We start from the raw sequence: 14,376 nt of genomic DNA on the forward strand, positions 1-14,376 counted from the left end.
GCAACAGAATATACATGACTCGAAGATTTAGAAATGCAGTGTAATTTCCTATCTCATTTCGTTATATTCTTCATCCTTTTTCTTTTTGACCGATTTGAGTATCTGAATTCTGATGACATCATTCAATGTGCTTGCTACATGTAATACTCGTATGTATGTCTTCCTTTTGCATGATTTTATTCTTTTTTGCACATTCACGAAGATGGTTCTGATCATTGAGGATATTCATACTTTAAGTGCTATTCATTTGGTGTTCATAAACATTTCGTTTCATCTTAGGTACGAGCGCAGACAATGTTATGAGCCGGAGGACCAATAAAACAGCGCAAAAAGCGCAACGCCATGGCGTGCCCTCTGCGCTTGATAGGACTAGCCGGTGGAGGAGCACGCACAGAGAGATGGCGACAGAGAACTCATTATAGCTTTGTGTCTCTTTCGCTGTTTGATTGGCCCTTCGGCTCATAACATCGGCCGCGCTCAGACCTAAGCTGAAACAAAGTACGGTTTCACTTGAATTCGTCAAGCTTTTAAACATTCGAAATTCCTCTTGTAGTAAACGAATCATATACATTTGTTGTACTAAAGGTATAATTGACCTGATTGCGTATTAATCTATCTAAAAACTGTATAGGCATAATCCATCTAAATATGTCTTAATCTGCAGTGACTGTACAGTGGTTGTCACTATTGCCATATGCAGCAAAATTGATGGAGGTGGAGTCCTGTTCCCAAGCGTATAAAACATTTGTTTTGACATATACAGGGTGTGTCCGAAAACGGGCAAAATCGCTACTGCAAAAACGACGCATCGCACAAAAAAGAAGCCTGTTGCCATAGTGGCGTGTGTCCAAGGAAAGTTGCTAGAGCTCAATATAATGGGATATTTTATAAATTCCGAGTACTTAAATTGTTAAATATTATTCTTAAAGGATGGTTTCAAAGATAATATTGTTCGGCATCATTGAGAACGACTAAATGCACCCATGTTATAATGGCATGAGGCGCATGTGCAGCATTTTACGGCGTTCTGAAAAAAATGCCTTATTTGGACACGTATCTGGCTCTCAGTTTCTTATCGGAGAGCATCTCCGTGTGGTCAATCTCGCCTTCCGATTGCCCGCGTAGAGATGCACTCCGATAAGAAGCTGAAAACAAGACAGGCGTCAAAATTGAGTATTTCTTCAGAACGCCGTAAAATGCTGCGCGTGCCTTATACCTGTAGCATGGGTGTTTTATCATAGTTTTTGATGATGCTCAGCAAGATTCTATTTGAAACCATGCCTTTAATATCAATAATTAGCAATTCATTTATTAAATAAATCACTCGCCTAATTTTATTGAAGGCTAAAAGTTTTTCTTAATGGCAGGTGCAATGGGCCTAGACTGGCAGGGTGGTGGAAACTACGAGCCCGTTGGACCAGTTTTACGTTGATCTTTCGAAGCATGCCCGCGCTCCCAGCTATATCCACGCAGAAGGCATAATCAGCAATGAAAGGGAGGCGGTTGTCTGGTCAAGCAAGTATGTACAGCAGTTCCCGCCGCACTGTCAGCTTCAAGGGGCCGTGCAAAGATATTGGGTATTGGGCTTTCTGGCACCTGTGGGACCCAAGCACTGTTGTGCCTGTTATAGAAAACACGTAGCAAAATACCGTCACTCTTTAGATCGTCAAAACTTAACGAGTTCTGAGATTCGTTACCATCCTAAGAACGTAACAATATACCGTTACGGTTACTTTCAAAAGAGAACGGACGTTACTTTTGCGCCAATTTGAATATCACTCATATTCGACAGTGAAAGGCCGAGGATATGAACTTAGACAACAGTTCAACTTCTACGGAGTCATTTTTTTGTGTGTTATTAGTTTGTAAGATTTGTTGCATATGTTTATTATTTTGAAAACTGGCTTTATCGACTGTTCTCTTTTTTATTTTCTCTTTTTTCGCAAATAATTTAGTAATTTTTTGCACGACCATGAGGGCTCAGCAATAAACTTCGGTTGAATAAAACGCTGGTTTGAACAAAGAAGTAACCACGTGTCGCCAAATTTTTTCTTCATTTGAAGGGATACACTCTTGGGAGTATTTATAGGTATTTCCATGAAGATGGGGTATAATGCATTATATTACAGTATACCCCTTCTTCTTGGGAATGTTGCAAAAGGCTCTGCGACTTAACTCTTTTAGAAAGTCGGCGAACCAGCGCACTCAGTTGGGCACGCGCAGAGTGGAGATTGCGAACAGCTTCACTGATTCTTTCATGAGTTTGTTTTGAAAGCCCTTAAAACCCGGTTTCAAGCGCACTTAAAGCAGGGATATTAAAGGTGTGTCACAAAGCGGTCCGGACATGAATAAATTGATAAAAAATTACTGACAAGGACAATATAACTAGGGTTATCTGGTGGAGAAATTTTAGGACCGAGTTTAGTGTAATGAATAGTAAATTAGGCGACGCTCTTATGGGCGAAAAGAAGGATGATTCTATTCATGATAAGACGAAGCCGCGTTGTAGGCAACATAAATTACTGATGACAACAGTAGGCTAACGACACATTCCGAACGTTATTAAGCGTGGAAACCGGGCTTAGCGACAGTTAGTAAAAAAAAGAAAGAAAATGGAACACTGACAATGACCTATCGACCCTAATCGTAAACGGTTGTCACGAACGCAACTGAAAAAGATAGTTATTCCTTCAAATTTGCCGCAAAGAAAAAAAGAACATCTTATTTTTTAGACTGCCAGGTCTTTATACCAGGACTGGGGGTAGGCGACTGGGAGGTCTGCAGGGAGCCATTAAAAGGGTTGCGCTGCTACGCCCCCATTTGAAATTTTTTTTTTAGCTTACTAATTTATTTGAACACGGCAGTTTTCGTCAGAAAAAAAAATAAAGCTTGTTTTGGAACACTACTCGCATATTTACTGACTATGTGATGTCGCAGATAGGGGCATATAAAAAGGTGAATGGGATGGGACGCCGGGGGCGTTGCGGCAGTAGTTTGCCTAGGGCGCTTGATGGGCCGGCCCTGCTTTATGCCGTCTGATGCCTGGTGTTGATAGGATTGGGGAACTAGCACCTGGCACCACACACCCATTTTCACAAGAACAGAAGCTGCACAAAAATTGGGCGACTGACAAAACATTCAATCGGTCGCACACACAGAGGAGCCACCGTGACGAGCGCTCCGACCAGCCCCGGAAGACTGGACTGCTTTCGTGCTCCGGCTAAGGCTCAAACTGGAGAATTCGATCGTTTCATCAGGAGGTGTGTCGCAAACTTCCAACTTCCGGCGCAACGTGATACAACGCCAGTGCGCTAAAGAGCCAACATTAGCCTTCAAGAAAAATAGGAAGGGCACGAAGCTGGAATGCAAGAAAAAAACTCTAGTGCTTCTCTTTTTATTGTGTTTGTTTACGACCACCATTGCTGCCGCGCGGCGTGGTCGTAAGAGGCTTGAAAACCGGTTGTGTCAGACTTTGTCGTAGTTGGTCGCAACAGTGTGAACCAGCCTTCAAGGTGTAATAGAGTACATCTGTCATACAGCCCCTGCTAAATTGCTCATTTGCGGGTTAGAGATATGTAGCCTCTTGGATGGGTGACAAGCTCATTGCTATGTCTTAGTATTCACAAATACCACTCAGATTTGTGCTGACTGCATACAATTCATCATCTTCATTTTCTTTCTCTCATCTTCCTTGTATAATGGAAAAATACCAAGCGGGAGATCTCGTATTTGGTTGAACAACGAAGTCCCAACAGCGACCCCCGCAGGGGGCACCTGTGAAAGCAGGTGTTTGGAGAGTGGCGTCTCCACGGACCCTGAGCCATGCGGGTTCGCCCGCCCACGTCTGGCTGTGCGTGGCTTTCCCGTGTCTGGGGGAAAGGGCATCCTGGTGGTTGAGCCAAGCCCGGAGTAGGTTTGGACCCTTCGGGGCTCCCCGGGCGAGGCAATACACCACTTCAGCCCCTGCTTCCCATAGACGGGAGTGCTGGTAAGGCCGGCCAGAATGATTCTGTCCTAGTCGCCACATCTACTATCCCCTCCCTTCTTTCACTCTTGTCTTCTCCTTCTTTTCACTGTTCTCATTCTCTTCTTTCCTTCCTCAACTTCTTTGGCGGCAAGGGCTAACTTTGGGTGGCGACAGACCCCTTGTCCAGAACCACACTCGGTTATAGTTCCTGGGCAGTGCTAATAGCATAACGTCTCCAGCAAAGCCGTTTTTGTTATGGTGCGTTATCTATTCCTTGGGCTCCGTGGTGGGCGGCACACCACAGGTTCCGAACAAACTTCGCCTCTTATGGCAAACCCTCAAACCAAAACCCCCAGTTCTGGACGTGACGTTAAGAGGCATCGTCCCGAATGAACAGTCATAGTAAAAGATAAAGAAGATAAAACTTTTTCAAGATTCATGGTGATCCACTTCGAGGTCCCCGACAAACCTCTCCCTAAGATGTCACCGTTTCTTGTAGCAAAGGTTCTCGACAGTCAGCTTGGTGCTGATTACAAGGCAAAGAAACTGCATTCTGGTGATCTGCTTGTAGAAGTTGCCAAAAATTCCAGAGCATTACGCTTCTAAAATTGACATCCCTAGGTGACATACAGGTAACAGAGAGCACACATAGAACCCTCAACAGCAAAGCCTACGGTACAGCCTGGCGTTTTGGTACACTGAGGGACTTGTATGATATGGGTATCCGTGGTCGAATGCTTCGTACCATTGAGAGCTACCTCAGCAGGCGTACCTTTCGTATTCAGATAGGAACAGCTTTATCTAAAGTGCTTGTCCAGGAATATGGCATTCCTCAGGGAGGCGTTCTTAGTGTCACTTCGTTTATTGTGAAAAACTCCCTTGCATTGGCTATCCCCCCATCACCGCAATATTCACTCTATGTAGACGACCTTCAGATCTCTGTGTCGTCTTGCAATCTGTCACTGTGTGAGCGACGAATTCAGCTAACCATCAATAAGCTATCAACCTGGGCCAATCAAAATGGGTTTAAGTTTTCCTCAGATAAAACAGTTTGTGTGTGCTTTTCTTGGAAACGCAGACTACTTCCAGAACCTGTTCTTGCACTAAACAATTCCACAGTTTCTGTGAAGCCTGAGTACAAGTTTCTGGGTCTTGCATTTGACAGCAAACTAACCTTTGGTGCCCATATTAAGAATCTAAGATTAATTAAAAGCTCACAAATCACTTAATATTCTTAAAGTCCTTTCCCACCGATCCTGGGGTTCTGACCGGACGTGCCTTTTGAGGATATATCGCTCGATAGTGCGATCACAACTGGACTATGGCAGTATTGTTTACGATTCAGCGAGGCCTTCCATTCTAAAAATGCTCGACCCTATCCATCATCTTGGGTTGCGATTGGCGACGGGTGCCTTTCGCACGTCTCCTGTGCCAAGTCTGTATGCAGAGGCCAACGAGCTGTCTCTTGAGAAGAGAAGATTATCGCTCGGCTTTATGTATTCCCCGAGAGTCAGGTCCATCTTTGATCACCCTGCGCGAATGGCTGTGGAAGACATGCGCTCTGAAAGGGTGTTTCATAACAAAGCCACAATTGTGCCTCCCTTCTCTTTGAGATTGAAAAGTGCCTGTGAGAACATGGGACTCGATTGGAGGCCTCCGGTAGTGCAGTCTACTGTTGCGGGAGCACCTTGGGAGCACCCTGTCATTAAGTGTGACCTTTCACTCACGCGATACAAGAAAGCTGATACTCCTAATGGTGTTTCTTCAGGAATTCTTAGCACTGCGAAGTCAGTATTCCGAATATGTAAGCTTCTACACAGATTGTACAAAGGCGGAATCTGCTGTTGGGTGTTCCACGATTGGCTCGACAGTTCAACTTGTTAGGCAAATCAACTCTGCTTCTATTTTTACAGCAGAGCTCTATAGTCTGCTTCTTACCATTAGCCCCGAGAAGTTCGCGTGGCGCCCCCTTACGGCGAACCGGGGTGACGTCACGGCGAGGAAAGAATTTTTCCCCGACTCGGCCCGCTCGCCCTGTGGAGGCTGTGAAGACGCTAGCTGACGGCGCGCTCGTTTCTATTTAATTTTTTCTGGCGTGTTTTTCGTAGGAAGTGTAAATTTTTATAGGATCCTTTATTGAGGTATGGCCTGTAGCTACAGGCGAAACTTCAACCAACATTTTAAGCATGGTTGACAGGGCAGGCAACGGATGAATTGGAGCTGGTATATGAAAATACAGAAATATGGCCACAATTGCAGGGGCATCACTATAGATTTACATCTCGCGCAATAAATGCTGCTGATGAGTTGGCAATGAATTGGCAGGTTAGGTATATTATTTTTTTTGTATCTCTGTTTTTAAACAAGATCGCCGAAGCAGAAAAGCTGCATGCTGCTCGAGCAACGTGTTAAATACAGACTGGGCCATCAAGAAAGAATCACAAATAGGACAGCCCAAGTGCAGGGGAATAGTAAAAAAACAAACAAGGAACATTTATTATATACATTGCTTACATTTGACCTTTGCTAGATTTGGATAGTATTTCAATGGACTACACGGGTGGTATCTGTGAACTTGTTTATATCAACCCTCAAGTAATGCATAACAAACGTAAGCGAAGGTGTCTAGCTCGTTATTAGCCCCTTAAGCCCTAAAATTGAGATTTTACTTAGTTCGAAGTGTCCTGAAGCTAAAAAACCAGAAGCTTTTCTCACGCAGACTGTCGCCCTTCACAGGTTCCACATTTTCTGCTGCTAGTGCTGCATCTACCACTCGACAGACGTTCGAATGCTAGCTTTTACTCCTGTTTTCCTCTGATGTCAGAGAGTCCAGCTGTAGGGAGTTTGGAGGCTGAGGAAGCTTTTGGGGACCTGCAGTAGTGTCTCTTTTAATTGGAAATGACAATTCAGACTAAACGGTGTATTTTCGGAATAGGCTAGAATAAATAATGTCAGGAAAAAGTATAAACATTCCATATTACGGCACTATTGCCGTGCATAGTTTGGCAGTTCAATACATATCATACAGACAACTGGGGGCAACTATAGGCTGTTTTTGCTGCTACCATACAAACTAATTTGCAGTAATTGTGCAGCTCCTAAGAAATATGCCTGCATACGTGTATAAACTATATAATTAACTCGCGAAGAAGCTACATTTATGTAAAGCAACCCTGTTCCACGATTACTTTCAAGATCATCAGACGCACGGCCTTTAAAACATCTGCGAACCGGCGCATGCAGAGCGGCAGCGCAGAGTCAGGGTCGCGAGCTAATTTGCCGACCACCCAAAGGCCCATGATATAAAATGCCACTTCAAATGCCTTGAAAGCGGGATCTAATATCGTCTTAAATCATGAACGTGCAAGGAACAGAATTCCAGCGTCTGAAACGCTTGCGCCATCGCTTCACCGACCCCTCGCAAGATTGCCTTGTGTCGTGTGAACGGACGGAAAGGTTCATCGGCGGAATCGCCTCCGCCGAAAGCTTTCGGGATTTGTAACCCAATTTTAAAGGTAAAAGGGACAAGCAGGCTTATAATATGTACGGAAGCACGTCAATACCGGCCTAACTCAACGTCTTGCACACCAGGTAAACGAAGTCCAGCTCCACGAAGAGCTTGCGGCACACAACGCCTAACCAGGAAACCGGTGCTGGGAGGCGAGCCGATGCGAGATCGCGGAGCGGAGTACTCCCCCTGACGTCACAGTACACCTCAGCCAATCCGGGCGCGGCGACCGCAGCGACGCTTGTGCTCGCTCTCGGGGCTAATAGGCTTCATACTTGATAAAAAGCTCTCTCACTCCATCGTATACACCGACTCCCTCAGTGCATTACATGCACTGTCTTCACTAACACCCGTCAAGCACTTCCTGCTTCTTGAACTGCGAAATAAGGTTGTTGCTGCCTCAAGACAGGGATACGAAATTGTATTTTGCTGGTTTCCCAGCCATGTGGTCATTCCGGGCAATTAGGCAGCAGATCGTGCAGCAAGTACTTGTGTAAAGCGAACAGTTAACCTCCACAGCTTTCCTTATGCAGACTACAGAGGCCTTCTCAGGCGTCATGTTAAGTGCAAATGGCAGGCTGAATGGGACCAAGAAATCGGCAACTAGTTGCACATGATCAAACCTCTTTTGAGCGAATGGCAGAGTGCACGCCACCAGGAACGCTTTTTTGAGGTTGTTCTTTGCCGGCTCTGAATTGGTCACACTCGTCTGACTCATGGCTACCTCTTTTGTGGGGAAGATGCCCCCACTTGTGAGCTGTGTGACAATGCCTTAAGCATTCTTCATATTCTAGTTGAATGTCCTGCTTATGAAGAATGGCTTTTGCATTTTTCGTAACTGTATCAAGAACAAGTCCCACTACGCCCAGCTCTGCTGTTAAGTGATGATTCTCTTGTGACATTGTTTTCAAATTTTTAGATAGTATCGGCCTTCTACACCGATTTTAGCTTTCTTAACCTACAGATCATGCCCATCACCCTTTTACCTGTTGGTACCCCATTACCATCTTTTATCTAATCACTGGTTACTAAAGCCTCTTTTTCTCTCCAAACCTTTTCCAGCAATAGTCTCGTTTTTGGTGCTTTATGGCCTTAGTAGTTTTTGCGCCATAAACACCAAATCAAGCAACCAACAGCGACAAACTTGTCTCCCGAATGAAGTGTCCGAGAGTGTGGACTGGGGCCTCCAGACACACAGAAGAGCTCTATTGGGGCGTCTCGAATTTGCGAAATGGCAAAAACTTTGTATAAAAAGAAAAAAAAAAGTTGTACACTATTTTAGCATGAAAGTGCGGATGCTCGACTCTCCAGATTCGCGTAAATTGGGACGCACGAAGGTAAAACACTGCTCAATCTACATAAAACCAAATAAACTGCCTGCAAAAAAAAAAAGTTAAAGGTTGAGCAGCGACACTTGCTCTTCGATTAAACACAAGGGGAAAATAAGCAGGCCTGCATTATTTTGCGTCTTGCGATCGCTCGAGGAGAAAGGTCCTCCAAAAGTTGGGCAGAAAGCGGGCTCACGATGCTATATGCGTCCCGGTAACGGCGACTTGACGACTTTACGCGCGACTTGTGGGAGCGATTTTTGCAATCGAGAGGGAAGTAGGAAATGATGGGGAACGATGACGGCGCATGCGCGGCTCGTCGCTGCGCTATTTTTTTTATGCAGCGTGCCGCAGCACGCCACAGCACGCCGGCTTGCGTCTTGTGCTTAGTGTCCCCTGCAAAAACCGACCGTGGCTTCCCCAAGCCCTTGGCTCCAGGCACCATTGCGGTACTCTGCTCCGCAAGCGGAGCATATACAGTTACTCAACGCGCCCCTCCCCTCTATGGGTGAGGCCAACTCTGCCCAGCGGCGCCGCTGGGGAGCCGACATGTTATAAACACTTGTTGAACTGGATGCGTGTGTCATACCTCCCTATGGGCAGCAGCCAGGCAAAACTGCTGCACGGTTAAACTTTGCATATGTAATTAAACATTTCTCGTGAAAATCAAAATGTGTCACTGGTATTTGGCTAAAACATACGCACTTGGAAATGGTATAGTCTTACAGGACTTAATTTCTTAGTGTCCTTCAGATTGAAATTTCACGCAGGTACTCTCGTACTGAGAAAGGGTGCTGTTATCCACGCCCTGTTTAATCTCAAAAGTGGCCTTCAGTTCTTGACTTGATTAAATTGAACTGCAAATGCACGTTTTCCCTTTTGTTTCCTTTCTTTTCTTCTCGTTTCTGCGTCGTAATTCGTAATCGTTTACTCCGCAGTGTAATCAAGTAATGAATAGCCAACTAGACCGATTCCAAGCATCTGGTGCCCTTCAGTTTTAGATTTGCTCAGAGAATGTGACGATATTTAAGGGCAGGTAAAGTAACGTGCTGGCGGTTGTTTTTTAATACTCATTATTCTAAACTTTGCAGGCCGAGCTGACCGGAAATGCTTTGAATGCAAATGTGAGCGACCCTTCACTGCCTAAGAAGGAAGGCCAGCCAGCTCATCTTTGGCAGTGCCAGACCTGTGGGCTACATTTTACCCCAGATGAAGGGAACCAACTAGTCGGATCAAATAGGGAATGGCCACAGCTCAGCCAACTACATGCGACATTTCTATTCCCTTCCCTACCTTCGTTTGCCGACACACCGTGCCCGTTTTGTTGACGTGTAATTTCCAAAACTTATGGCGGTGATATACCGTACAGTTGTTGGTTCTGTGGCATGCCTGCCTTTTTTTCAGCACTACAGAGCAGGAGTGACGTTACTAAACCACGCTTCTTGATCGTATTTAGTTGTGTCTTTGTCAATTTGTGTGGGATTGTATCGACGGAATCCTTTACCGCATGTTTAAAGTGAAATGAAACCTTTGAAGTATGTATTTAATAGAGAAGGATCGCTTTTATGTATGATTAACGTGCAATTTTTACAATCAATTTTTTCGGGATTTTCAGTATTCAGTTTGATGCCTGTGTTTTTTCGTGATATGATTATATTACCCTTTGAATTACACTGCAATACGAATGTAAACCCCTGAATTTCTCTACTTCATCAGCATGATGTGTCTATGTTTGCTTGTTCTTTTAGTTCGTTCTGATTGGGCTTCTGTATTGGTGTAGTATAAAAATTTGATCTTCACTCCTAACAGAACTTGCCCACACAGCATTCGACTCCGAATGGCAGAGAACGGACTGCGAGGACAAGGGGGCGGAGCTCTCCTTCCAAGGAGCCGACTTGCAGAGGCCACCATTGAAGATGGACCAGGAGGGGAGGACAGACGGCGGTGCGACTTCTGCAGCCAATCTTGTGGTGTCCACAGAACTAACAACACCAGGTATGAGAAGACGCACATGGGACAATACTCATCCAGCCTCGCATCTCCTTAGCACCTTTTTGTAGGCTCGGTTTTCCAGAAAATGGAAAACGTGTGGAGTCTGATGTGGTACACAGCTTTCCCCACGTGGAAACTTCATTAAGTTTTAATTATCGGCCTGCACCAAACCGAAAAAAAAATATCGCAACAAAATTTAATGCTTTCTTTTTGTTTTTGTTTTTTTTTTATGTGAGGGGGGGTTATATTCCAAAGTCCAAAAACTACAACTCAAGTGAAAGTAAACAAACAAGCTGGGCTCAACTGAAGGAACATTCAGTCCGAGCACTCGAAGTTGCAATTGATACATATTATTTAATATCGGAGAAATGTATTATGCTGAGTTGGTTATTTATTACAGAATTGTCTTTTTTCCTTTAGTTCCGGTTGATTGAGTAGCTCTCACAAACGCTATAGATTATTTTCGACGCATAAAATAGCTCGAAAAGGCTTCGCTGCTTCAAATGATTGAAGCTTTTTTCACAACATTAATTTGTGTCGCCGAAGTTGCTTAAACTGGCAAATGTTCATATCAATGTCAATATAGAACCGCGTTTTTCCCTCTTTAAAATCGCTCCTAAAATATTCACTGTGTACCTCAGCGATTTTTCAAGTTTCTAAGGTACATAACGATTATTCTACGAGCCTATTGAATGCTATTTTGTGTAACCTAATAATCTGTGGGTGTGTGAACGACCCTTTCAGCGTTACTTAATACACAGTCACAATCATTATGAATGTCAACACGTTATCACCCAGCGCTCCGTACTGGCAGCAGTATGCAGCCGCAGTGTTGTAGGCGTTATCTAAAAAAAAGTAAAGAAATATGTTACTCGTTACTTGCAAAATAAAGGAACGCAATATTGTTATCGACAGAAAGTAACGCACGTTACTTTTGCGTTACATGTTTTTTTATAAATAGGCAGTAACAGCGCTTTTGTTTTATTTTGATGACAGCATGTTTCGACACTGGGACGACAGGCGCGGGCGTTGGTATTTTTCTAAAGCGGAAATTTTTGCGTCGGGAAAAGACAGGCAAAATTTAGAAAATATGTAGAATGAGTGCAATAATTAATTACTTGAATCATGTACTACGTTTCAGCTTAACTCTAGACGCAGCCTACGCTACGAGCTAATCAGACAAATCAATCAGCGTCAAAATCACGAGTCCCTTGGCCTTGTGTGTTTATTTCAGCGATGAGAGAACACGCACAGAAACACAGAGAACACCATGATGGTTCCCTTTTTCCTCTCTGATAATTTCCATCAGCCTGTAGCGTCAGCTGCGTCTTTACTTCAGGTGAAACGAAGTATACAAACTGGCAAAAATTACAGGTGTTCGTTTTTCAATTAAAATTGAGGAAGAAAAGAAGGGGATGACGAACGTTTTCTTTCTCAAGTTTAATTTTCCCACCAACCCGCTCGTTCTGTCCTAACATCATTTTTCAAGTTTTCGGAAGATGTAACGAGTGATGTAATTATGTTACCCGTTATCGTGAGTACATTGCCCGTAACTGTCTTGGAAAAGTAACGATTACGTTACCGTGTTACTAACAAAAGTAAGGCGTTACCGGTAACGACGTTACTTGTAACACGTTACCGCCAACACTGTGCGGCGGCGACCGCGGCGGCTTGACTTCCCTTCCGCACTTGGTTAGCAGAACGTGCAAGCCACCACAGCTGCAGCACCATAGGGCTGCCAGAGTCGAGTCTTAAACGACCGCCTGTAGACATTTACAAGCTTTGCGAATGAACCTTTTTAACATCTCAAATGAACGAATGCCTACTATAGGCCGCACTGGCATAATGTAGGTATTTTGGACCATGTTCAGAACAATTAAAAATGCGCCAACCTTTCTTGCTTTGTTGTGTCATCCCAACAGACTGCATCGGAGCATGCTATGGCGACAAAGTGGATACCTTTGACCGTAACTGCCGCAGAGGTGACACCTCTCCCCAGACCAACAATTCTGGCCCACACAAGCAGCAGACGCACCGACGACCGAAGAAGCACCCGTGCCGCTTCTGTCCTTACTCATGCCTTTCCGCAGCGGCTGTCGCCATCCACGAGAGGACTCACACTGGCGAGAGGCCCTTCAGTTGCGATGCCTGCGAGAAAACATTCACGCAGAAGCCTCACTTGATATCTCACGTTAAAATTCATACCGGAGAGAAGCCGTTCAGGTGCAACACGTGCAGCAGGGCGTTTAGTCGTAAATGCATCTTGGCAAATCACGAAAGAATTCATACAGGAGAGAAGCCGTTCAGGTGCAATACGTGCAGCAGGGCGTTTACTCGGAAGTACAAATTGGCGAATCATGAGAGGACTCACACCGGAGAGAAGCCGTTCAAGTGCGAGACCTGTGGTAGAGCTTTTGCGGCTGATACCTATTTACAAAGTCATCGGAAGATACATCGCAAGTGATCAAAACCCTCACATGCATCATAGTTGTGAAAGGGGTTTAAACGAAATACTCGAGCACCGACGTGTGTTCATTTGGCAGGGGTTCTACTTGCGAGCAAAGTGTGTTTTGCATGGTTCAAAATGTTTCAGCCTGTTATTTATCGCGTAAACACAGATAAAAAAAATGTGAATTTACCTTAGACAAAGCGACCAGAGTTCTTTTTTGTACACGAAAAAAAGAAAATACTCGAAGCCTAATCTTTTTTTTATTCATTTAGAGTCATTAATCACGTGATGCACCTGGACCTCTAGGTTGTCTCTGGGGTCACTTACGTTCCTTAGAGGTCGGCCTACTCATAACCATAAATATACAAACTTATAAAATAACTAAGGTCTTTCAATAGCAGCAATCTTGAATATTGCAAATGTTAAGAAAGTACAAGAAAAACCGAGTACTAATGCGGAGGGGTCAACATAATTTTAGGATGTAAAAATAAAGCTATAAGAAACTTTTTAACACACCAAGCTGGGAACTAATGCTTTACTCATTGGGCTGCAAGAGTATATACATGACTCGAAGATTTAGAAATGCAGCGTAATTTTATATCTCATTTCGTAATATTCTTGGTCCTTTTTCTTTTTGACCGGTTTGAGTATCTGAATCTTGATGACATCATTCAATGTACTACTTGCTGCATGAATTACTTGTATGTAAGTTTTCCTTTTGCATGATTTTATTATTTTTTTGCACATTCACAAAGACGGTCCTGATCATTTAGGATATTCATACTTTTAGTGCTATTCACTTTGTTTCACTTTAGGCACGAGCGCAGACGATGTTATGAGCCAGAGGGCCAATAAAACAGTGCAGAAAGCGCAACGTGATGGCGTGCTCTCTGCGCTTGATAGGACTAGCCGGTGGAGGACCACGCACAGAGAGATGGCGAATACCGGCTAGTCCTATGGTCCTATAAACTGCAGAGAACTCGTCATGGCTTTGTGCCTCTTTCGCTGTTTGATTGGCCCTTCGGTTCCTGACCTCGGCAGCGCTCAGACCTGCGCTGAAACGAAGTATAGTTTCACTTGAATTCGTCAGGCCTTTAAATATTCTAAATTCTTCTTGTAGTAGACTGATCAT

General features: G+C 44.2%; 1 protein-coding gene across 2 annotated transcripts in view; it reads left to right on the forward strand.

The window, feature by feature from the left end:
- Positions 1–14,072, forward strand: part of LOC115323735 (gastrula zinc finger protein XlCGF49.1-like) — a 351,702-nt gene extending 337,630 nt beyond the window's left edge. Inside the window, exons 1-2 of one of the 2 annotated variants that reach the window (XR_006078198.1) lie at positions 10,763–10,798; positions 12,718–12,848. Coding sequence is in view for 1 of the 2 variants with exons in the window: in XM_042293193.1 (XP_042149127.1) it covers positions 12,718–13,259 (542 nt within the window). In the remaining variant the exon portion in view is untranslated. Of the gene's footprint in view, positions 1–10,762; positions 10,799–12,717 lie in introns of those variants that run through there. The other variant, XM_042293193.1, reaches the window with a different exon arrangement.
- Positions 14,073–14,376: the final 304 nt, after the last annotated feature.

The sequence above is a fragment of the Ixodes scapularis genome, unplaced genomic scaffold, assembly GCF_016920785.2.
Source record: "Ixodes scapularis isolate PalLabHiFi unplaced genomic scaffold, ASM1692078v2 PGA_scaffold4__175_contigs__length_147842914, whole genome shotgun sequence".
Classification (NCBI taxonomy): Eukaryota; Metazoa; Arthropoda; class Arachnida; order Ixodida; family Ixodidae; genus Ixodes; species Ixodes scapularis.